A 23701-nucleotide genomic window follows, 5' to 3' on the forward strand; every position below is an offset into this window, starting at 1 on the left:
CTCTCTCTCTCTATCCAACTCTCTCTGTCTCTGTCTCTCTCTCTCTTCGCCTGAGGGCATCACAACAAACTTTTGACCACTCACCTGAGCGCCCACACTTGTCACCATGGCAACACTATTTATAAACATCACATAAACCATCAACAACAACCTGTGCTTTCCTTCTCTTCCATCACAAATACATCCCTCCACCGCGCTCCCCTCTGTTACAGTGTCGTGAGCAGAACTTAGAACCCATTCGGCTACACGTTCTTCTCATACGGCAGGGTGAGGCAAACTTGAGGCACAGTGGGTTCAAACACCCAGTCACTCTATAAATTAAGATAAATTAGATAATCCTTCATCTTGAAATTCAAAGTATTACAGCAGCAAATAAAAATAGGGGAAACATAGCAATTATTATAAACATAAATAATAGAATTGGTTTCTAAAGCCTGTTGTTCCCGTTAGAGACGGGGTTTAGAGACGACAGTCGGACATTAACCAGGGGCCAAACAGAGAGTAGAGTCCTGGAGAGTAGGTACAGTACAGCGGAAAAGCGCCGTTAGAAATGCTCTGACCAAAACATTATGACCATCACTTCAATGTAGCCCACTTCAGTGCTTATACTTTATCAGTTAATGGTTGTAATCTTGTGGCTGATCAGTATAGGCATTGAGTTAACAGTGTCCTCACTCCAGAAATGTGAGATATAAGATTTTGCTTCCAAAAGGGATCTGTTATTTGTAGTCCAAGCGCGTCCCTGAAATAAACTACAGTACCCAGAGTTCCGTGCGGCAGGAGAAGATCAGGGGTGAACTGTCATGTCTGCGCTGTGCTGGAGCGGTGAGCGCTTGGAGAAGGTGGATAAACTGTGTTTTTACAGAGAGCGAGAGAGACAGGGGGGCAGTGCTGTTATTCCTGGGGTTTGTGAGAGTGTGCTGCTGAGTGTATGAGAGGAGCCGCGGTGTTAGACTGCTGCGGAGGACTCGATAATCTGGATTATTCTCAGGTAATAATGAATAAATAACTGTATAATAAACATTACTCTCTGAACACCAGGCTGTACTCCAGCTCTGAACACCGAGGAGGCTTTAGCAGTGTGAATTAACCTCAGAAACCTTACTGCACACTGTAAAGTGTATGTAAACCCCATTTTATTTCTGGATTAAAGATGAAGTAACATTGCGTGAGGCTTTTATTATGGAGTTGTCAAATTATTGTCTTTTCTTTCTGCAGCTCCGTATTCAAAGTTTTTGTTGAGCATCTGCCAAAAAAACTCTTAGAGATTACTTTAAGGTTTAAAAACATACATTTAAAACAGTTATTGTGCATTAAACTATGTTATATTAATTATGTTACAGTGTATACTGTACTACAGAACAATGCCGGAATGATTTAAAGCTACACTAAGTAGTATTTTACCATGAAATTACAGCTTGTAAAAAAATAATCGAGATGTTCCAGCCTCTGTTTATTTACTCCTTATGTTATTTAAGGATTTATATCATGGGAGATGTCTGAAAACTCCAGCCAATTGAACAGCATCTATAAGGCAGGACATCAGGGGGCGCCACCACACATTAGATATCGTCACTGTTAGAGCTAACAGATTTAACCGATTTAAAGTGTAACTATGCCCCCTAGCCTCAGCTGAATCTACCTCTGATTGAAGTTTGAAAAACGCTCAGAGGTGGGAGGGGCCGATGTGGGAGGCGCTGTAGCTGGTGGCGGGGCTCTGTTATTGTTCATTTTTAGTATCCGTGGCAACAGAGAAATAGCCATCATGTTTAGTTTGACAGAGTTGATTCTGTTTCTCAGTTTCGCTGCGGTGTTAGATTTCAGCCCGTTGAGGAACTTGGGCGATTCATAGTTTCGAGTTGGTTCTACGTTCTTTGGAGAACGTAATACAGTCTGGGAGTCTTTTATTGATCCTTTGCAGCAAACTGAGGTCATATCTGAGTTATAAAGAGCGTCTGTGATAACAACAACATGCCTCTACAACGAACAGGAATAGTTTCCACTCCCTGCTGTTTGTACAAACGAAGTCTTTATAAGTGCACTGTAGACAGACTCACCGACAGTGTGTGTGTGTGTTTGTGTGTGTGTGTGTGTGTGTGTCTGTGTGTGTTGGGGGGGGGGATCTGTTGATGCATGTGTCCATTGCCCTAAGGGGGTGTCAGCCCCTGTTTGTCCTTAACCCAGAGAAGCTCCTGAAAGCTGCAGGTAACTGAAAGACTGCTTTGTTGTTCTCTGAGGTCGTCTCCTGTTGAATTGCGTCATGAATCTTTACTTTCTGAATAAAACGTCTGTGTGCCTCGAGGCTTTGGCCTTTTGGACCTGTTTGGAAGAAGAGATAATTTAGACCCATTTGAGAAAGACGCTCTGTTTTCTTCAGACCGTGAATCTGATCTTTAAGTGCTTTAATATTTAAAGGAACAGTCACAGCGTTTTTAATGTTATTACTGAAATTAATGACGTTTGGGTTCTGCTTTCAGAGGCACACACTCATCCAGTCACTCACACACTCACCCAGTCACTCACACACTCACTCAGTCCCTCACACACTCACCCAGTCACTCAGTCACTCCCACACTCACTCTCACACTCACCCAGTCCCTCACTCACACACTCACCCAGTCCCTCACTCACACACTCACCCAGTCACTCACTCACTCACCCAGTCACTCACACACTCACCCGGTCCCTTACACACTCACCCAGTCACTCACACACTCACCCAGTCACTCACACACTCACGCAGTCCCTTACACACTCACCCAGTCACTCACACCTGTGGACAGTTTCACACCATCACCCTGTCACTCACCCTGTGACTCCTCCCCTTCCTCAGGGTTTCTGACTCTCTCTGACGTCTGTCTCTCCTCCTCTTCCTCAGATGGACATGTCTGTGGTCTCTGAGGTGATGAAGCATGTGGATCTGACAGAGCCTCGGTTCTGCGTGGCCGTCATTGCCATCATCTTTAACCCTTTCTTCTGGAACGTGGTGAGCTGAGACCATACAGTGTTTAAAATCTCCAGCAGCACTGCTGTGTCTAATCCACTCGCACCAGCACAACACACACTAACACACCACCACCACCACGTCAGTGTCACTGCAGCACTGAGAATGATCCACCGCCACATCACACCTGTTCTGTGGGGGTACTGAGCACTGAGGAACAGGGGGAAAGGTGTGTAACAAGGTATACAGAGTAACATGGACTGTAGTTTGGTAAATGTAGAACTACACAGTGCAGCTCTATGTTAATTGCACAGTGGGTGAGTGATCTGTGTAGCTCTCAGAGCCCACAACTCTGAATGAGATCATCAGCATCAAAATAATAAAGAAATGCAATATGACAAACAGCAATGTAATCCTACATTTGAATTAAAATTTCCCATTCACACATGCATGTTTTAGCTCCAAATTAAGTAATCCTAGTTACATTTGCAATTAGAACAAAACAAAGTGTCTGGGTCCGGTATGCTAGGCTTTCTCTCTCTCTGCTCACGGCAGAGAAACACCATCTGGAGATTTTTAGACAACGAAGAGACTCCAACAGCTAAAAAGCACCAACCGAGATGAGGACGTTGCTCTATTCCTGCTCCATAGGGGGGTCACACTGGCTTATTTTTGTCTGTTTCGGATCATTTAAGGTGGAAATGTCTCTAAACTCAAGAGACGGCTAACTGCATTAACGACAGTGCTACAAAAGTAAACAGCTCGAGTTACACATGAGTTTCTATGGGAATTTAACTTAAAAATTACACTTCAGACACATACAAACAACAGTCATTTTCATCCTCAAACACACCATTCCACCTTAAAAGACGCTTAGCTTTGGAATGTAAAGAACAAGAGAGATTGGGATTGCCCACAATCTTAGATGCCTCCTTTAACACGTTAAAGGGAATAGGATAATTAAAATATTACATTTACACTCAGTGACACTGTGTTATGTTTAAACTCACCACCACACTAGAAAGACTGCAAAATTTGGTGTTTGCAAAAGTGGAGGCACTGTTAAAGGGGAAACAGCACCTCCACCTTTGAAAACACAGCTTGGATTTTAATTATCACAGCCTTCCACCTCAGCCAGCCGGTCAGGGCCAACAGCGCCCCCTACAGACACTTAAAGCATGGAGCCGAAGAGTTCGGTTACTCTTACATTAGCAGAGGAGGTAAAGGAGACAAACACAGCTAGTTTTGATGCTTAACGTTTTCCATGAGTAAGTGTTGTATTCCGGCATCTCTGTGAACCCAGATGTTACCGCCGCACCTTTTAAGGTGGAATGTAAAATCCGACAAAGGCAGCTTCTTTGTAAATGCCCTGTTCCATCTCCATTCTCCGTCTCTGCGGGTTACAAGTGCGGTGTGTTCAGTTCAAGGTGTTGTTTCTGGTTTGTGTGGAGCTGAAGGGACAGGATCAAGGTTGAACCCAGAAGGAGACGAGCAGTTCCACAGTGGTCTCGTGGGGGAACACTGAGTGTCCACTGTGTGTCCCTCATTTTAATAAAAGAGTACAGAGTGTTTCCTTGGTGTTCTCTTTGCTTTCAGCACGACAGGGATCCGCATGTTTTCACCTCAGTTTTCACTGAACACAGAGTTCAGCCTCAGCCCTGGACTCGCTGCAGCATTAAAGCAGTCTATCTGACCACAAGATTATAACCTCTGACTGCGAGGCTTGGTTCCAGCGTCGCTGTGTCTGGATCTGGAGCCTTAGATAAGAGTTCTGTTACGGTTGGAGTATATCAGACAGGTTCTAGAGCCATCTGCTGAGCTCAAGAACAGTGAGAACTACCCAGTCGCCTACCCAGAGAATTCTCCTGTTTTTATTTCCCGGTTTCAGAAAGAGAACATCCACAGATGCGTCTGGTTCTCTGGTCTTTACCCAGAACCCCATGGAGGATGCTATAACACTCTGGAAATGACCTGTCAAGCTCCACTGCACCATAACAATTTATTTGAGGCTCTGAGTTCTTTCTGGAGCTTCTTACTCTTGACTCGCCCACAGACACCCTCATGGTCTCTGCTGAACCCTGCTGGAAATGAACTTTTGTGGTTCTGGACCCTATTGTATATTGAAGGATATGTGCTGAAACAAATTAGGTTTATGAACTGGTTCCACATCAGTGGAGAAGGGCTAACTGTGATGGTCATGGTGTTTCGGTCAGTCTCCAGCTCTCAGGTTGCCTATAAGATGCCTTCAGAGGTCTCGTGGAAATGGCTCAGTGGTTTTAGTGACATGCCGGATGTATTTAATGTTATGGCTGACCAGTGTGTTTATATTAATTTACATTCACATTGTTTTGGTAGATGCTCTTATCCTGAGAGACTTTAATCCTGAGCTGGTATTTTAGACCCAGAACAGAGGGACCAGAGGCGTCTGGTTCAGATACAGGTTGCACATCGTTTACATAATTCCCAGCGGTGTCCAATGATGACGTTTCCTTCTTTTGAGGCAAATATAGGACGACGTGGGTCTTCACTGTCCTCTGGGATCATTACAGCATTCACATTCATCATTCACCTCCCTCTGTCTCTCTCTCTCTGTTTCTCTAACTCTTTCACTTTTTCTCTAACTCTACCTCTCTCTCTGTCTTTTCTCTGTCTCTAACTCTCTCTCTCTCAGTCTCTCTTTCTGCTTCTGTCTCTCACTCCATCTGTCTCTAATTCTATTGCCCTCCCTCTCTCTCCCTCACTCTGCGTCTCTCTCCCCCTCACTCTGCATGTCTCTCTCTCTTTCACTGTCTCTCTCTCTCTCTCTCCCTCACTCTGTGTCTCTCTTTCTCTCTCTCCCTGTCTTTCTCTTTCTCTCTCTCTCTCTGTAAGTGTATATATAGGTTTGTAGAACGGGAAGTCGGGGTGTGATGGTAGAACTGGACACAGATCATTATCAAATGAATAAAAGGCCCCAGGTTACAGGTGTTAAAGGGTTAATTGTTGGACACAGATGAGACATTAGTGTCCACTGGAGCTGCTGGACGTGGACTTATGCTATCGTGAGACACAACATTAAACGTCTTCCGCATGGGAGACCAGTCAAACCAGAGAAATGAACTCCATCATTGTTTAGTTGGACTGCAAATGTTTTCGCTGATGATGATTAGTCTTTTTGACAAACGCAGCTACATTTACATTTATTTAAACATTAATTAAAATGTATTACTATTGACGAAATAAACAAACAAATGTTTATTTCTGCTCCTATGTTGCGTTCTGTGTATGGAGCAGAATTTTGTGTTTTTAAGGTGGATGTGATGATTTTAAGGTGGTATTAATCCTGTAAATTAGCTGTTGCTGGATGTCGTAGCTTCCATTTGTCCTCCATGTGACTTAAGAGCCCTAATTATAAAGATATTGATAAAAATAAAGTAATTATTTATCTCTAATAGTTCCACACAGTGTCTAAGTGTCTTGTTCTGTCTTTCTATTCCACATTCCACAGCTGTTGTGTCCAGGAACCGGAGAATTTAAGGTGGAATGGAAAATTCAAGCAAGACACATCTATTTTTGGAAGAAAATGTTGCGGCATCTTGAATTATTTATAAGTGCAGTGGGTCTCAACTGACTGCAGGACCCTCTCTCTCTCTTCCTGTCTCTCTCTCTCTCTCTCTCTCTCTCTCACACACACACACACACACACACACACACATAATTAATACCTTTGTACTTGACTGTGTTGTTTAATTCTGTGTTTATTGATGTCCTGTAAACGCTGACCACAAGAAAAAAATTAATCATAATCTCATTATATTTTTGCCAATCAGTTTAGGTCGTCTGCCTGGGCTCCTTTTTCAGGAAGCTTCAGGTCACAATTTACTCACACCTCAGATGTTAAAAACCTGGAGTAATAATAAACGGACTTTGGGCAGGTTCTGAAAGTCTTGTCTGTGGGGGTTTGTGTCTCAGGTGGCCAGATGGGAGCACAGGACCCGGGGTCTGACGCGGCTGTTTGGCAGTCCGTATTTAGCCTGTTATTGCCTGGGCATCCTCATCCTCCTGCTCAACGTTTACCGCAGCCACAGGTAACACACATTTCAACTCTGGACTTTACACCAAGGATGAGTCTGAATTTTTAAATACTATTATTACTATTAACAAAAAGACAAAAACCTTCTTTATCTTCAACATTTCTATTGGTCATTCATTATGAGATTTACACACAATGTGTGAAAGACAGCTGGGGTTTTCATATGATGCAGTAAACTATACATTCTTTTCACTGGACAGTGACTATATGCAGATTAGCTTCTCTGTAACATTATACATTCCCATGTTGAAGAACAGAGATCTGTGTAAACTCTCCTCCAGTAGAGGGCAGTGTAGTTTTACTAGTGGTATCTCCTCGTGGTTCACAGGTCAGTTGGTGCTGTGTAAAGTTATAAATCAGTGTTAGATTTGTCTGCTGTGTACTTTATCAGTCTTTACTGATTCTGAAAATGGGGCAATTTCAGAAATTCAAATTTGTATGAAGAATGAAAATAAAAATATTTTTTTTCTAGGCACTGCACGTTAGGTCGGCTCTGATGAATATTACAATGTTGCCATGGAGTCCTCAGCCTCTCAGCACTGTGCCATCCATCTGTTATCTCTCTCAGAGTGTGTGTGCGTGTGTGTGGGGAAGAGAGAGAGAGAGAGAGAGAGAGAGAGAGAGAGAGAGAAACAGAGTGTGTTTGAAAGAGAGAGAAGGATGTAAATACTTATTGCTGTTTATTATTCAGTAGTTTTTATTATTATTATTATTATTATTGTTAATATTTGTTTGTTTTTAATCAGATGCTACACTGCCCTCTGGTGGAGGATACACTTTATAGATCATGGTTTTTCAATTCTTCAGTATGTTACAGAGCAGCTAATCTGCATTTTAATCAGAATCTGTCCATTTTATATTCAGATCTTTAGGTTCAATACAAACTGGTTCTGAGTTCTAAGCCAAGTGTTAAGATGTTCTCCTGTTCTCACACAGTATCACAGTGGCGATGAAAGGTCAGTCCCGGATGGAACTGATGGACAGAGAAGCGGTGTTTTGCACTGGTGTGGTTCTACTGGCAGTTGGTTCCCTGTTTGTTATCAGCAGCTTCTTCGCTTTGGGCTTCACTGGGACCTTCCTCGGTAACAGCATCCTCCTCCTCCTCCTCAGTTTCTCTCGCATCTCTTAAGTTCTAGTTCATATTGTTCCCATGGAATTCGCTGTAAAAAGGATGTAAAAAGCCCAGGATTTAAGGGTCATTCAGTGTTCAGTGAAACAGGTCAGACCTGAGAACAGTGTTCAACTTATTCACTTTATACAGAGTCCTCTGTCAGTCCCGGCTTATGCAACACAATGTAATACACAGACACACACACACACACACACACACAGATAATAATGATTCAAAATGCTGGCCAGGTGTGTGCTACAGCTGGACTTTTGTCTTAAACTGGGTCAGAGTGTGTGTGTGTGTGTGTGTGTGTGTGTTATGTAGGCTCTAAAGACCCCATTCCACTTATTTTATAATCTATCCCAGAATTCTGTTCACCAGGTGAATCAGCTAGATCTCTGACCTGATACAAGAATCGAGAGAGAGAAAGAGAGAGAGAGAGAGAGAGATGTCATAAGAAATAATGGGGCAGGGGGATGGAGTGAAAGAGAAATTGGGATGAGAGTAGGTGAGTAAGTAGAGGAGAATGTGGGACAGGAAGAGGCCTAAGAAACAGGGAATCAGAGAAAAGGTGAGGAGAGAGAGAAAGTGAGAGAGACATGAGAAAGAGGGAGTCAGAGAAAAGGTGAGGAGAGAGAGAAAGTGAGAGAGACATGAGAAAGGGAGTGAGAGAAAGAGAGATGCACCCTGGCCCCCTGAAGGACTGAAAGCCGTGCTCTTTGGTCACAGAGTTTGAGGTCCCTGATTTATAGACCAGAGACTGGAGAAATGTGAGAGAAAAAGTCTGTGTGTGTATGTGTATGCTCTCGGTGGAAGGGCTCTGCACATACAAACACTATGCGGTGAATGTGTTACAGCTGTTCACCATGGTTAACTGATTGTAGTCAAGTTGTAGAAGCTGCTGGGGAAACTGAAAGCGGCCTGTTCCCGACTGGATTCTGAGAATCCAGATACAGTATTCGTTTGTTCATTCATTCATTCATTGTCTGCAACCCTTGTTCAGTTCAGGGCGGCGGTGGGTCCAGAGCCTACCCAGAATCACTGGGCGCAAGTGGGAACACACCCTGGAGGGGGCGCCAGTCCTTCGTAGGGCAACACACACTCACACATTCACTCAACCTCAGAACCCTGGAACTGTGCCACCATATCATCCAATGAATATACACATTGAATGAATACACACATTTCTGGACAGTCTCACAGAGTCTCACTCCACTGTGAATTAGTGCTCGCTCTCACTCAGAAACAAACCCAGCGCCCCCAACAGGACAAATGGCATCATTTCTACACTGATATAAGACATGGAACACACAGAGCTCTAATTCTGCCCTGGTTTATTTCCCTCTTGAACATGCACATGCCGGGACACCTCTATCACCAAAGTCACACCAAGGGAAACTGTGGCTGGTGAAGGATTTACCAGCCGTACACAGACGAGTCTGAGCAGGGTTGGTTTTTAAATGAAAGTCTGTTTTGTTTCTGCAGGGGACTATTTTGGCATCCTGATGGAGGAGAAGGTGACTGGGTTCCCCTTCAGCGTTCTGGATAATCCGATGTACTGGGGCAGCACGGCAAACTACCTCGGCCTTGCTTTAATGTGAGTAAAACACCACTAGCAACATGTGCAATCAGTTCTCTGAGACACTGGGACTGCACCGGAGTGAGTTTATCTGGATGCTGCTGTGGTGTAAAGCAGCTGAGAGAGCTCTGTCCTCCTGTAGCTGTTACTAGAGCTAATGGACATCCAAATTCAGGACACAGTCAGGGTCAGGACGGTTTTTTTTGTCTGTTTCACTAGGTCAAGATAAAAGGCAGGGTTGAGAGAGACGGGACAGAGCTGCGGACTCGAAGAACGAATGACGCAGAGCGGCTGGAGCTGCATTTTGAGAAGCATTTAAAGCTACCGTGGAAACATGATGTTAAAGATTTATTTATTTGAAATTCTGGAGGACCTTCTTCCTGAACGCCGCCTGTGCGCCTGGATGCGGTCGCCACGGCAACAACTGCCAAACATCCAACTTCTCTGGTTGCTAGGTGATCGCTGCTGGAGCCTCTGTCCCACAGCCTCCATGACCGTCTCCGTCTCTCTTCATCTCTCTCTCTCTGTTTCTCTGTGATGATTTCAGACTCATTCGCACGCGTCACACAAGCCGCTCCCTGACTGAGTGACTGATGAGTTGGGTCCGTTTAACGGCAGCAGATACACAGTTCTGACACATTTCACGGTTCTGACACCTCTCCTACAAGGGCTCCAGGTAAAACAAATAAAACGTCAGGTTGTTTCTCAGGGAAATGGACCAGATCCGTGAAACTTGTTCCTGGTAAAAGTGCCAGGAAATTAGTTTTTACTGCGCTGCTGATGTCAGAGTGTTACTGAAAGTGAAGTGAAACCAAAGCATGATGTTTACGCGCTCTCTGAACGTTTACCGAACACGTTAGGGCCGTGTGGAGTGGGGTGTACAGAATGTCAGTGTTTTGCAGATGAGTGCAGCTTCCTCCCTCTATTCAAACATGTGTTTGGATGCATCTGCTGAACAAGTGAAGCAGAAATAAAGTGACAGTGTTGCTGTGTGTCCCGGTGAGAAGGGGGGTCCTTATCAATGCCATTTTCTCAGATTTCTCCAGTAAAGCTCAGTGCCGGAGCTCACCTCTTCGTCTCAGGGTAACGTCCGAGCCATGTGAGTGGCTGTGTAAACATTTCAGGTGTGTGTGGCTCAGTGCTGTGTGTAAAGCTGAGGTTCTGAGGTTGTGTGTGTTTCAGGGTCCAGATTGTTTATATTTTTCTGACCAGCTGGTCTCACAGGACCTTCATTGGTGAATGTATTTGGGCACATTGTCGGGGGGCGTCAGCTGCTGGTGGAGTAAAGGAAGCAGCTGTCACTCTTTATACGAACGCCTCCACACTCGCATCCCATTAACCCACATCCAGTTTAACCCACATCCACTTAACTTAGATCTGATTAACCCACATCCACTTAACTTAGATCCGATTAACACCCACGTCTGAAAGACCCATATCCGCTTAACTTAGATCTGGTTAACACACATCTGATTAACCCACATCCACTTAACTTAGATCTGGTTAACACACATCTGATTAACCCACATTCACTTAACTTAGATCCGATTAACACCCACGTCTGAAAGACCCATATCCGCTTAACTTAGATCTGATTAACACACGTCTGATTACTTTGCATCCGATTAACTCACATCCACTTACATCTGATCAACCCACATCCATTCATTCATTCATTCTTTCATTCATTGTATGTAACCCTTATCCAGTTCAGGGCGGCGGTGGGTTCTACCCGGAATCACTGGGCACAAGGTGGGAACACACCCTGGAGGGGGCGCCAGTCCTTCACAGGGCGACACACACTCACACATTCACTCACACTCTCACACCTACAGACACTTTTGAGTCGCCAATCCACCTATCACCTATCGTGTGTTTTTGGAGCGTGGGAGGAAACCCACGTAGACACAGGGAGTACACACCACACTCCTCACAGACAGTCACTCGGAGGAAACCCACGCGGACACAGGGAGAACACACCACACTCCTCACAGTCACTTCCATGACTTTAATTTCAGAAGAAGAAGAATAATTCAGCTCTTCGGAGCCCTACCAGCAACTTTTTATTTTCTGATCTGGGTTTAAGGGCTAGAAATGATAGCCCTCAATAATTCAGTAGCATGTATTATATTATGTTTTGTGTGTGTGTGTGTGTGTGTAGGAATGCGAGTCCTGTCGGAGTTCTCCTGACAGCGGTGGTGGCGCTGTCCTACAGAGTGGCCATCGAATATGAAGGGTAACACTCATATTAACAGCATTACATTTAATTATACAGTCATTTATAGAAGTAGTCTACAAGTAAAATGTAGTCTATCTGTTGCTCTGCATACTTTATTGTCATACTTTCACCTTGTTCTTCAATGGTCAGGACCCCCACAGAGAAGTCCATTCTCGGTTCACTCTGTAAATCGTTGGTCCACCTTGTAGATGTCGGATGGATGCTGTCGGCTGGATGTTTTTGGTCGGTGGACTATTCTCAGTCCAGCAGTGACACTGAGGGGTTTAAAAACTCCAGCAGCACTGCTGTGTCTGATCCACTCACACCAGCACAACACACACTAACACACCACCACCACGTCAGTGTCACTGCAGCGCGGAGAATGATCCACCACCACATTACACCTGCTCTGTGGGGGTCCTGCTCTGTTGGGAGGTGGGGGTGGGGGGTAAAGTATGCAGAGCAACTGATACAGGACTGCAGTGCATAATTGTAGGACTAACGAGTTCATGGTCAGTGGAACTGAGAGGGTGGACGGATGTGAACTGAATGACTGCATTGCCCTCTCTTTCCCTCTCTCTCTAAACAGATGTATAATGTGTAATAACTTGTTCTGGTTATTAATTCTGATTATTAATTTATTGGACCCATTCTGGTAACATGAGAGCTTTGTCTTTGTTGGAAGGTAGAACCAAGAATGGAAATGTGGAACCCGGTGCCAGGCGCAGGCTGATACCGTCCTCCGCAGGTTTATGACCCTCTTCTGTTTGTTCTGTTCAATCCACAGACCGTTTACAGAGGAAATCTACCGGCAGAGGAGTCAGCGCTGCAAGCACAAATAACACTGTATAGTTAGATGTCTCTCTCTCACACACACACACACACACACACACACACATACTGGCTAGAGTCCTCCAAATCTGCTCAAAGTATAGTATTTATGATCACAAGAGGAGGATAAAAAACTGATAAAAATATCATCTCCTTCTGTTCTCCAGTTCTCCTACAGCTTTAAAGAGGACATACCCCCCACCCCCCACTCCACAGTGGAACACAGTTCTGTTTCTTAATGAAACGTCTGTGACCTGCTTTGGTCCAAACCCCACAGCAGTGTTCTCCCCATGTGTAAACAGCCCTGTTCTGAACACCCGCTTTCAGCACCTGTTCCTTTAAATGATAATGAGCCGCTCACTGTTCACCCCAACCTGAATCATTCAGGGCAGTTTGTGCAGTGTGAGGACTTTTATGACCATCAGCGAACAAAGGTCAGTGAATAGTGTCGTTGTGTTCTGCCTCTCGTGTTTTTAACGGTGGTCAGGGTTATTAAAGTGTTGCAGAGTGGGCCAGGCATTGTTCTGTTACAGCAGGAGTGGGTGATTTGTGTTTTAGTTTTAGTTATTTCAGCAAAACACTTTACCTCAAGACAGCAACAAGTAAATCATTCTGATGACTTAAAGAAAAAGATTCACTTTCTGTAAAGGTCACATGACTGTAAAAATCCGTCCAATCATTTCACTCGGATTGAACAAAATGATTGAATGGCTTACATACCCTGTCTACAACATCACTCCCCCTTCCCACACACGGAGACTCACCAGGATACAGAGACAGGTGCAGCACTGCTAAACAAAGAAAAGAAGTACGGAGGGCGAGGGCTTCCAACTAAAAGAGCCTGGATGAAGCCAGAGAGTGAAGCAGAGTGGAATGGCTGCAGCTGTAGGATGTTTTTTTTTTTTTTTTTTTGCATATGAGTGAGACATGATGTAGGTGGCCTGTTGTTTGAAGACGAGTAGTGTGTTCCTCTCTCTGTGTGACTTAAGACCACTCCAAAATCACCTACTCCAGCTTTAAACAAAAAACCTTATGTAAGCCCTGTGTATAAAACTCTTGAGTGTGTGTCCTCTCCATGTGCTGCTCTGCAGTCAGTGCTGGAAACTGCTCTAATGTGTGTACGAAGCCCCAGTGTCTGTAAATGGGTATAAAAACAAGGTGTCTGGGTCTGGTGCTAGGCTTTCTCTCTCTCTGCTCACGGCAGAGAAACGCCATCTAGAAGTTTTTAGACAACAGAGAGACTCCAAAAGCTGAAAAGCACCAACCGAGATGAGGATGTTGCTCTATTCCTGCTCCATAGGGGGGTAACACTGACTTACTTTGCTGTTTCTGCTGGAACGGTCTCCAAACTTAAGGTGGAACGGCTAACTGCATTAGCGACAGTGCTACAAAACTAAACAGTGAATAAAAACTACACTACAGTCAAATTACACTTACAAACAACAGTTGTTATTCTCCCTTAAAAGACACTGAGATCCTGAACTTAAACCCAGAGACAATTGAGTTTCCCCACAATCATAGACACCTCCCTTAAGTGTTATCTATAAATCTTTACACAGAGGACCCTCTCACTGCTTCAGATGAAGTGTGGATTAAAAGTCTCGAGGTGAACTGAGATTTATGAGTGTTATTCAGAACCAGCTGTAGATTAAAAGTCACTGTAAGAACAAACCCTCACAAATCTTCACTTAAAAACATATTTCAAAGACCTGTAGGAACTGACTGATACTCCGTGTGTCAGTACCCTACCTCCTCATACTGATCCGATATCGATACCTTGATTACACTCAGTAATTCGAGACATTGGCCGATGCTCAAGGTTTTAGCGTCTGTATTTTACATGGTGTGAACCTTTGATTATGAATGGATTGATGGGAAAGAGGTACAGAACCAGCATCACCACAAACAGCATGCATTTTTCATAAACATGTATATTGTATGTAATGTTTATTATTGTTCCCTGGATGAACCAGTTCATACTTCACAGAGAGGGTCCCCCAGATGGGGTGGTCCTGTTTAAATAGCTTTAGTGCAGATTCAGAGGTGCCAGAGTAAAAAACGTTTAATAATGTGAAGAATCAGCAGAGATGAAGAAGCTTGAAGGCAGAAAATGTTTATTTTTCAGACTTGTGAACGAAGCCGCTGCTCATCAATAAAGGCTTTTGTTCTGTAAAAAACGTGTGGTTTATTATCACAGCCGCCTGTTAGCTCCCAAGCTAATCGTCCACATTCATCCCTCAAGCGCTATCATCAGAGGACCAGAGAGGGGTTCATACTCGCTTTGACCCTGAGGCCGTGGAGTCTGTGGCTGCAGGAGACAGAGAGGCTGATCATATACTATAGCTCTTTCTGACTGGCTGAGGATTTGAGGAAAGTAGGTAAGTGTAATTTGTTTTATAGCACACCATAAAAAAACCTTCATTTCTCACACTACATAACATCTTCTATTAATGAACATAGGGAGCAGGCTGAGTCTCAGCAGGGAGACAGTTCAGAGCTGTGGGGGCACTACTAAAAGGCCTTAAAATAGACTAAGTACAGTAGTCATAGATTATTTTCACCACTTATCTTCTACAGGTGAAGTATATTTCCATGAGCTGCCGAACTGAACCCTAACACACAAAATGTGTGAAAATGATGTAAGATTTAAAATAAAAATAAAATTCACAAAAGAACCCAAATGAACATCCATTCACTCATTGTAGCCCTTATCCAGTTCAGGGCGGCAGTGGGTCCAGAGCCTACCTGGAATCATTGGGTGCAAGGCCTTCACAGGGCGACACACACTCACACATTCACTCACACCTACGGACACATTTGAGTCTCCAATCCACCTACCAATGTGTGTTTTTGGAGCGTGTGAGGAACCCTAACCCAGGGTGTGTAAAAGTTTGCACAGGACTGACCGCTGGTGAATGAGTTAATGCGGTGAGTGGAGGGAGGAATTTAAAAATAAGTAAACAATTTAAGAGTTGTAGATGCATTAATCCACATAAACACACACTCAACAAACACGGTTTATTACCCTTTAGAGTATGTTTCACAGAAACACATTCCCTCAGTATGAAAGAGCCAGTGCCAGTCAAAACTGGATCAAAGAGTCTGATTGTGTTTACTGAAGAAGGTTTGACTTTTATTGAACGGTGGACTGTATATAGTGTTCTTTTATTAAGTGGCTGTGTAAGCAAACTGGACTATAGCCCTAGATTAGTACTGTACACCAGAAAAAACATGCTGCAACCTCCAGTGAAGGTCTACAGACTGCGGCATCTAAGCCCTATTTGGAGAGGATTAGTTTTACTTTGAGGGCTGAGATAATGTCAGTAATGTTCATGGGTGACTCCCACTGGATAAGGAATCTAACAGCCCACCAACCAAAAATATCCAGCCTTCGACCTTATATTCCCATTCTTCATATTATATACTGGACATGATGGTGTTAAACATCACCTGAGGTTCTCCACGTACTTGAACGACTTTGATTATTGGTGCCATACATCACATCACTAAACGCCTCCATTCCTGAAAACACATCTGCAAGCTAGCCTTGTAGGGACTAAACCGTGGCGTGTAAACCTTGCAGAGCACTGGCAGTCCAGAGAGAGTCGTCACTCTACGCCACGCAACGCAGACGTCCAGCACCAACTCTCATCTGTAAAATCTCCAGCTGCAGCAGAGATCACGTTTGTTTTTATCCGACTCACGACAGCAGCTCGTGGTCTTTTGAAGAGGTTCAAACGCTCCTTGGATCGGTGGCTGACGAAAGAATCCAGCGAGAGCTGGGCGCCCCAACAAGGAAGGAACAAACTCTACTGATCTGTCTGAACTGATGACGGAGCTGTGTTCAGTTCCAAACAACAACACGCCAATACACCATGAGTAAACACTGCTTAACATTACCGCCACCGTTGTTGTGGTTAGAGGTGGGCACATTTTCATAACGAAAGATAAACACTCTCACTGTGCGGCGACCTATGTGGCACAGTGGAACGCAGAGAGAAAAGCTGCACAATTCATATGTTAATAAAAGACAGGTCTTAGGGTGTAGTTACACTTTGGTGCTACATGCTATAAACTAATGCGAACTCTCCTGCATATCTCTGCAAACCTCTGTTAAATCCCTCTCTTCTTTGTGTCTCTTCTCAGTGCAGTTACCCCACATGCAGTAGAGGGACAGTATTTTACTGAATATTCCCTCTACTAAATGAGCAGCTCTCTCCTGGGCGTGCATCTCGGAGGAGAGCCGAGAGCCAGAATGACGCACTAAAAGCTGAAAAGGGTGTGGCTCTTGTTTCAAAACCACGCCCCCTACTGCCTCATAGGCAGTTGTTCAGGTGGGAGGAGCTGTGGAACTGGTATATTAGCCCCCATCCTCATTCAGGCAGAACTAGAGCCACAGAGACCCACTGGAACTACACACCATGATCAAGAAGATGTCCCCACCGGAGAACGAGTTCCAAATTCCCGCCAAGAACTGTTACCGCATGGTCATCCTCGGTTCAACCAAAGTCGGGAAGTCTGCCATCGTGTCGCGGTTCCTCAGCGGACGATTTGAGGAACAGTACACACCCACCATCGAGGACTTCCACAGAAAGCTCTACAATATCCGGGGAGATGTATATCAGCTGGACATTCTGGACACGTCCGGGAACCATCCTTTCCCTGCCATAAGAAGACTGTCCATACTCACAGGTAAATAAAACCACACCATCCACATCAACAGGTAAATAACACACTGACAGGTAAATACCACGCCGTCCACATCAACAGGTAAATAACACATCGACAGGTAAATACCACACTGTCCACATCGACAGGTAAATACCACACTGTCCACATCGACAGGTAAATACCACACTGTCTACATAGACAGTTACACACCTCATGGTCCACACTGACAGGTAAATAACACACTGTCCACATCAACAGGTAAATAACACACTGTCCACATCGACAGGTAAATACCACGCTGTATACACAGCTACACACCACACGGTTCACACTGACAAGTAAATACCACATGGTCCACACCAACAGATAAATACCACACCTTCCACATCGACAGGTAAATACCACAAGGTCCACACAGACAGCTACACACCACATGGTCCACACAGACAGGTAAATACCACATGGTGCACACAGACGGGTAAATACCACACCATCCACACAGACATGCAAACACCACACTTTATTTAAAAAACCTGCTTCTTTAGAGGACTATGAGCACCAGAAGAATAATTTGAAATACTGGGATAAATGGACACTTTACGGATAATTGGTTCTTCTCTCTGATGGAACCTGTTGCTCTTAATAGCCTTTTTAATAACAGATCCAAAAAGGTTCTACTATAATACTGATTATCTAGGACCCACACAGGACACATTTGTGGTTGTAACCCCACTCATAACACAATGGTTCCACTTTTCCTATTAACAGTCATCTTAAGACGTAACTAATTAATTCATTAGAAAATCAGAACTCAGTTTGGGTTCTTTCCTCTTGATTCCACAGGTGACGTGTTCCTGTTGGTGTTCAGCCTGGACAACCGCGAGTCCTTCCAGGAGGTGCAGCGCCTGAAGCAGCAGATCTACGAGACCAAGTCATGTCTGAAGAACAAGACCAAGGAGAATGTGGAGGTTCCGCTGGTGGTATGCGGGAACAAAGGTGACCGCGATCCGTGGCGCGAGGTGAAGCAGGAGGAGATCGAGCGTCTCGTGGCCGGAGACGAACGCTGCCCCTACTTCGAGATCTCTGCCAAGCGCAACACCAATGTGGACCAGATGTTCCAGACGTTGTTCACCATCGCCAAGCTGCCCAACGAGATGAGTCCGGACCTGCACCGGAAAGTGTCGCTGCAGTACTGCGACGTCCTGCACCGTAAGTCGTTCCGCGGCAGGAAACCGAAGGACGGCGGGGCATACGGGGTGGTGGCTCCGTTTGCACGGCGCCCCAGCGTCCACAGTGACCTCATGTACATCAAAGAGAAGGCTGTGGGTGGCAGCCAGACCAAAGACAAAGAGAGATGCGTCATCAGCTAAACCAATGAAACAAAACCTCCGCATGGACGAACGGAACTAACGGCCTCCACCGTGGATCCGGAGAGGATTCCTGGAGCGAGAGCCGGCAGTTAAAACATTCCCATGGAGACATGTTGTCCCTGGAAGCGCACACTGTTACCGTTGCCATGACAGCGTAATGCATGTGTGTTACAACGTGAAAACGTTGCCCTGCCTCTGGGAAAAGTGTGTCGACGTCTGAGAGGCGCAGGAACTCTCTAACTGTTCCAAAGTCCACACTCATGGCTCCGTGGAGTTCATGAGATATACAGCACTGCATTTCTCAAACATGCAAACACACACTGCACACTCATTCCGCTCACAGTAGAAATACACAAACAAACACAGAAAAACACAAGCACAGTATACGTGCATTAAACACACATTAGTCACAAACTAAACACACCTCGGGCACAATACACACACTGTTGAAACACATATACACGCTAAACCTTTATTAGACACACACACACACTGAAGTGTACACTACTGGGTTTATGGAGATGATGTATTCACAAGAACCTCTGCAACCGCCCACAAAACACACACCACACACTCCTGACCACTTCAACAGCGTGAGAGCGGGCTTTGGGATGGTGTTTGTTCGAGTGCACGGTCACAGTGCTCTGTAACGTGGCTTTTGTTTGATGTGAGACTTTTTGACAAACTTTTAAAAACAGGACAAAACCAAACAAAAATAAATGCTTGTAACATTTGCCTTTAAAGAAGAGGAGCTGCAGACTTCGGTGCGACAGAGGCTACGGTTTACATCCCCTTACTTCACAACAAATCAACGTGAATGTGTTTGTTTGCTTTTGGAACAAATTTTTATGGTGAATGCATTTATTCTTCTGTCGCTGTAAACTTTTTACAAAATGGAAATAAAAGAATGTATCAATTGTCTATTTCCTCATTTTATCTCTTCATTTCTCAGTGCAGTGAGAAACTTATAGGAATTAAGTTTAAAGATGAAATACTCTCCCTTCTCCTCCACAGTGGAACACAGTTCTGGGCCCAAACCCCACAGCAGTGTTCTCCCGCTGTGTAAACAGCCCTGTTCGGGAAACCCGCTTTCAGCACCTGTTCCTTTAAATGATAATGAGCCGCTCGCTGTTCACCCCGACCCCACATTTTTTCGCTCCATGCTCGTGTCTGTTTTGCTATGTTTAACCTCATCTTTGTGCTCTCACATAAACACGGGTCCAGCACTGTGATTGGACACTCAGATGAGGGGGCGGGGCCATTTTAAAGTCTCTGCACTTGATGTCAGAAGCGGAGCAGAATCAGAACGGCTTGTTTTATCCTGTGTTTTCAGACACAGGCAGCGCACAGAAAACTGACCGGGGTCTTGTTTCACAGTGTGTGGTTGGTGGCCTCCAGATTCACACAATGTTGAACAAGCACCGAAGAAAAAGTCAAATATGGAGTGTGCTATCACTATGAAGTAGCATGGCTGAGTGAGAACACATTGCTTTACCATGAGAAGGAACTCCTTTACAAAAGATATTCTTTATTAGATTAAAGCTTTGACATAACAAAGATTAAGTTAAATCCAGCTTTGTATTAGCAGACCAACTAATGCAACAAAAACAATCTCAAAGTCAACAATATCAGAGTCCGACTAAAATCACTGCCTAATCGTGAGGCATTTCCTCTTTAATAAATAATCCTCCTGGTTCTTGTGTCCTTCATGTTCCGCAGAAGGTTCTAGACGTGCCCCTCAGGAGGGTTTGGGGATGTCAAACATGCACAGGGCCTTGTATTTGTGCAGGAGCTGGTTTTTGGTGTGAACCTGTTCTCTAAGTGTTTGAAGCCTGAGCTGCTGGGCCGAGGGGCTGCAGTTGATGCCGGACATCGCCAAAATCTGCTCCCTCGCCTCCTGGATCCGCACCCTCAGTCTGTTCAGCTCCTGGTGGACGTCCTGGTTCTCTTTCTCCATACTGCAGCCCAGAAACAAAGGAGCTGAGTTAGGATTCATGTGAATACACTAAGATCTAGAGTCAGAATAAGACATTAAATACAGTAAAGGACAAGTCTGATACGTTTTAAAATCCTCTTTCCCTAAAAGTCCCTTATGTCCCCTAGAACAACTAAAATCAGGTCTCCATTGCAGACCTCTGGGTGTCATATTTGAACTGGCTGGTTTAAGGCCTCTCTGCCATGAGGAGAACACAGTTTTCTCCATTTTTACTCAGTGCTCTTATTTCTCAGCCCTAGTTTTTGACACTGTTGGTTAATTTCCTTATGTCTCTGCTCCTGTGCTGTGTGTTTAGCATGGTTTAACCCCAGCTGTGTGAACCTTTTATAAAAAAAAAAATATGTCAGACTCTATGATAGGAGAGTCTCAGTCAAGGAGTCTGGGCAGTTCTTACACCACACACAGCAAAAATAACTCCCATTTAACATTCAGAATATATGAATGTGGTAAAACAATAAGAAAATAGTGAGGAGTGGTATTTTCTCCATTGGGCAGTTTTGGGTTTTGGAGTAATTTAGGTGATTCGGTCAGGAGTGTGTAAAAGAGATATACATTTCCTCAAATTACATCATCAAAAAGAAAATGCTCATGAAAAAAATGGCTTAAAACACTTGAAACTGTCCTTTTCCTAATGGTAGATAGACTTTTAATTTACAAACAGTAGTCTGACCAAGCGGACTGTGCGGTTGGTTAATTTCATTCCACCTTAAATGCTGCAGTAGTAAACGACGCCATTTAAGGTGAAACGGATATTTCGAAGAATACAATCCAGATTTCAGGTCGTTTTAACACTGTGCTTCATCAACTTGATTGATTCCACAACTAAAATACTTCAACAACATTATATTTTACTCATCTAAACGCTAATACACGTTCTTCGATTAACATTTTGATTAATTTTCTTGTTTGCCTTTCTATTGTAAGTATGTCCAGTCGGTATATTCTGCTTGTTTTGTGGATCACACAGTCGCTATGTTATATAAATGCGAATAAAAGTGTTCATACCATTTAATAATGTCATGAATGAGTGGTAAAAAGGAATAATCCTCGGACTCCTCCGCAGCCGGTACACTGCTCGCCATGTTTGAGGGTTGCTCCAAATCCCTCATCCCTACGCCCTAGCTAGTGTACTATGTCAGATTAGACGTTTGGATTTGGCTGTGTCAAAAATAAAATGGCATAATCGATATCTTGTTGTTCATGCAGTCTCACGAGTCCATTTAAAGGTGAAGATTTTACATGGATGTACATACCATACCCCTTATAACAGTGGTCCTTAGTCCTTAATCTTGGTTCTAGCTCTGGTCCTGGTGGGCCACGACCCTGCACATTTCAGAGATGGCTCTCAATGTCTCTCTATGTCCTTTAAATAATTCTAAGGAAATTTACTGTTAAGAAATACTTCTTCTATATTTCAAAGGATGTCTCCTCACCTTGTGCTGCTCCCCAGTCCTTTTGGGTGGAAACGGTTCTAATGTGTTTACGAAGCCCTGCTGTCTGTAAACGAACTAAAAAAAAATACAAAAAACAGTGGCTTGGTCAGACATGCTAAGCTTCCTGCCAAACTCACACACTCATGTGACTGCATCCAGGATATTCAGTAAATGTCACTTAGGGAGATCATGATTAAAAATGAATTATAAAACTGTGTTGGGAACTATCCAGACCTCATAAAGGGTTTGTGACACACCTGTCAACATGGGCTCTTATGGGCAACCACTGAAACTGGAAAAAAACTGTTGCTGTGTCTGAAATGGTGCCTAAAACTCTGCCCTATTCACTATATAGTGCACTATTTTGGGGTTCCACCATTTTGTAGTAGTGTCCGAACACATAGTGGACAATTTTCCATGCACTCAAACAATCCCACAAAGCACTGTAAAGAGTAGTGTATAACCCATGTATATATATGTACTATAATAGTGCATTATATAGTGAATAGGGAGCCATTTCAGACACAGGGTTTATCTCTAATAACACAGTATTATGGGAAATGTGAAGGAGTGAAGGATACATCTATTCTTCCCTTATAAATCAGTCAAATGCAAGAACATCAGCAAGCAGCTCTTATACAAACACTCACCTCAGACTCCCTCTCTCAGTACACAGCATCCAGGACGTTATACACTCACTTACAGATCCATCTCTATCCAATATTATGTTTTTAGGATCTGCGTAGTGCGCTACGTAGTGAGCACAGAGCCGTTTGGGATTACCTCGATGACTAAAGTCTGTGGTGGCCTGGTTCTGCGTCACAAGTGATGGTTTTGTGAATTGGTTCAGTGCTAAATATGACTTTAATGGGATGTGTAATTATTACCAATGAGATTTTGGTTGTTTGTTTGTTTATTTATATCCACTTTAGTCACTGCCAATTTCAGATGCTAATTAGGTCTCTCCCATCACAGGATCTGTTACTGATAATGTGTTTAGTGTTTGTTTGTGACATCTCTGTGATGAGTACAGCCGTTATAAACAAGGGAAGATAAAGTACAGAACAGTATTTTTTTCCGGACCCACTGTGTCCCTGATCTAGACAAAGTGGTTACAGGTAAAGAATGAGTGAATCACTTCTGGATCACTTCTGTTTAGTGTGTAATTCATTTCCACTTTGTTTGCTCATTTATTGATGAATACATTAATTGAACTGTGTGAGAGGGATGGTTTAAATGATGCTCATTGTACTTCCAGTAGACAGTGGCTCAGAGTGTTTGTGACTGAAGGGTTTACGCAGGTTTAGGAGGAGACTGCTCTGCTCTGACCCTGCGCTCACACTGGGCTTTACTCAGCAGGACACAACACACCTGCAGCCGGTGTGTGGTTATCAGTGTGAGCTGCTGAATTGTACTGATGGGAGGCTGCACAACCATCGGGCGCGGTCAGCAAAGCAACAAAGCTGAGCACAGTTT

General features: G+C 44.1%; 3 protein-coding genes across 8 annotated transcripts; 2 read left to right on the plus strand and 1 right to left on the minus strand.

Moving 5' to 3' along the window:
* The first annotated feature begins 788 nt into the window (after window positions 1-788).
* On the plus strand, window positions 789-14908 carry pemt (phosphatidylethanolamine N-methyltransferase). Of its 6 annotated transcripts, none has more exons than XR_010801894.1 (8): window positions 807-991; window positions 2879-2986; window positions 6896-7011; window positions 7953-8098; window positions 9613-9724; window positions 9926-10382; window positions 11868-11942; window positions 12712-12768. XR_010801894.1 is itself a non-coding variant. In XM_066664414.1 (8 exons), the coding sequence occupies exons 1-7, from the start codon at window positions 932-934 to the stop codon at window positions 12764-12766; spliced, it is 672 nt and encodes a 223-aa protein (XP_066520511.1). In that variant the 5' UTR covers window positions 807-931; the 3' UTR covers window positions 12767-12770; window positions 12923-14908. The 6 variants fall into 6 exon arrangements, 5 of the variants coding, with proteins under 5 accessions (XP_066520512.1, XP_066520511.1, XP_066520510.1 ...); XM_066664414.1 differs by lacking the exon at window positions 9926-10382 and adding an exon at window positions 12923-14908 and having other exon boundaries at window positions 12712-12770; XM_066664415.1 differs by lacking the exon at window positions 9926-10382 and having other exon boundaries at window positions 789-842; window positions 12712-14908.
* Window positions 14909-17155: 2247 nt separating this feature from the next.
* rasd1 (RAS, dexamethasone-induced 1) lies at window positions 17156-19716 on the plus strand. The gene is made up of 2 exons (XM_066662615.1): window positions 17156-17447; window positions 18270-19716. The coding sequence occupies exons 1-2, from the start codon at window positions 17177-17179 to the stop codon at window positions 18794-18796; spliced, it is 798 nt and encodes a 265-aa protein (XP_066518712.1). The 5' UTR covers window positions 17156-17176; the 3' UTR covers window positions 18797-19716.
* Window positions 19717-20018: 302 nt separating this feature from the next.
* med9 (mediator complex subunit 9) lies at window positions 20019-21950 on the minus strand. The gene is made up of 2 exons (XM_066662616.1): window positions 21798-21950; window positions 20019-20754 (listed from the first exon to the last, which is right to left on the minus strand). Exons 1-2 carry the CDS (start codon window positions 21899-21901, stop codon window positions 20535-20537), a joined length of 324 nt encoding a protein of 107 aa, XP_066518713.1. The 5' UTR covers window positions 21902-21950; the 3' UTR covers window positions 20019-20534.
* Between the last annotated feature and the right edge of the window lie 1751 nt (window positions 21951-23701).

Source organism: Hoplias malabaricus, chromosome 3 (genome assembly GCF_029633855.1).
Source record: "Hoplias malabaricus isolate fHopMal1 chromosome 3, fHopMal1.hap1, whole genome shotgun sequence".
Taxonomy (NCBI): domain Eukaryota; kingdom Metazoa; phylum Chordata; class Actinopteri; order Characiformes; family Erythrinidae; genus Hoplias; species Hoplias malabaricus.

Bases quoted from the DNA above. Each gene is read 5' to 3' on its own strand.
- pemt (XM_066664413.1), top strand. From the start codon at position 932: ATGAGAGGAGCCGCGGTGTTAGACTGCTGCGGAGGACTCGATAATCTG. The intron at 992-2,878 runs GTAATAATGAAT...CCTCTTCCTCAG, and splicing joins ATAATCTGGATTATTCTCAG to ATGGACATGTCTGTGGTCTC. The intron at 7,012-7,952 runs GTAACACACATT...GTTCTCACACAG, and splicing joins AACGTTTACCGCAGCCACAG to TATCACAGTGGCGATGAAAG.
- rasd1 (XM_066662615.1), top strand. From the start codon at position 17,177: ATGATCAAGAAGATGTCCCCACCGGAGAACGAGTTCCAAATTCCCGCC. The intron at 17,448-18,269 runs GTAAATAAAACC...TTGATTCCACAG, and splicing joins AAGACTGTCCATACTCACAG to GTGACGTGTTCCTGTTGGTG.
- med9 (XM_066662616.1), bottom strand. From the start codon at position 21,901: ATGAGGGATTTGGAGCAACCCTCAAACATGGCGAGCAGTGTACCGGCT. The intron at 20,755-21,797 runs GTATGAACACTT...TCTGGGCTGCAG, and splicing joins ATTCATGACATTATTAAATG to TATGGAGAAAGAGAACCAGG.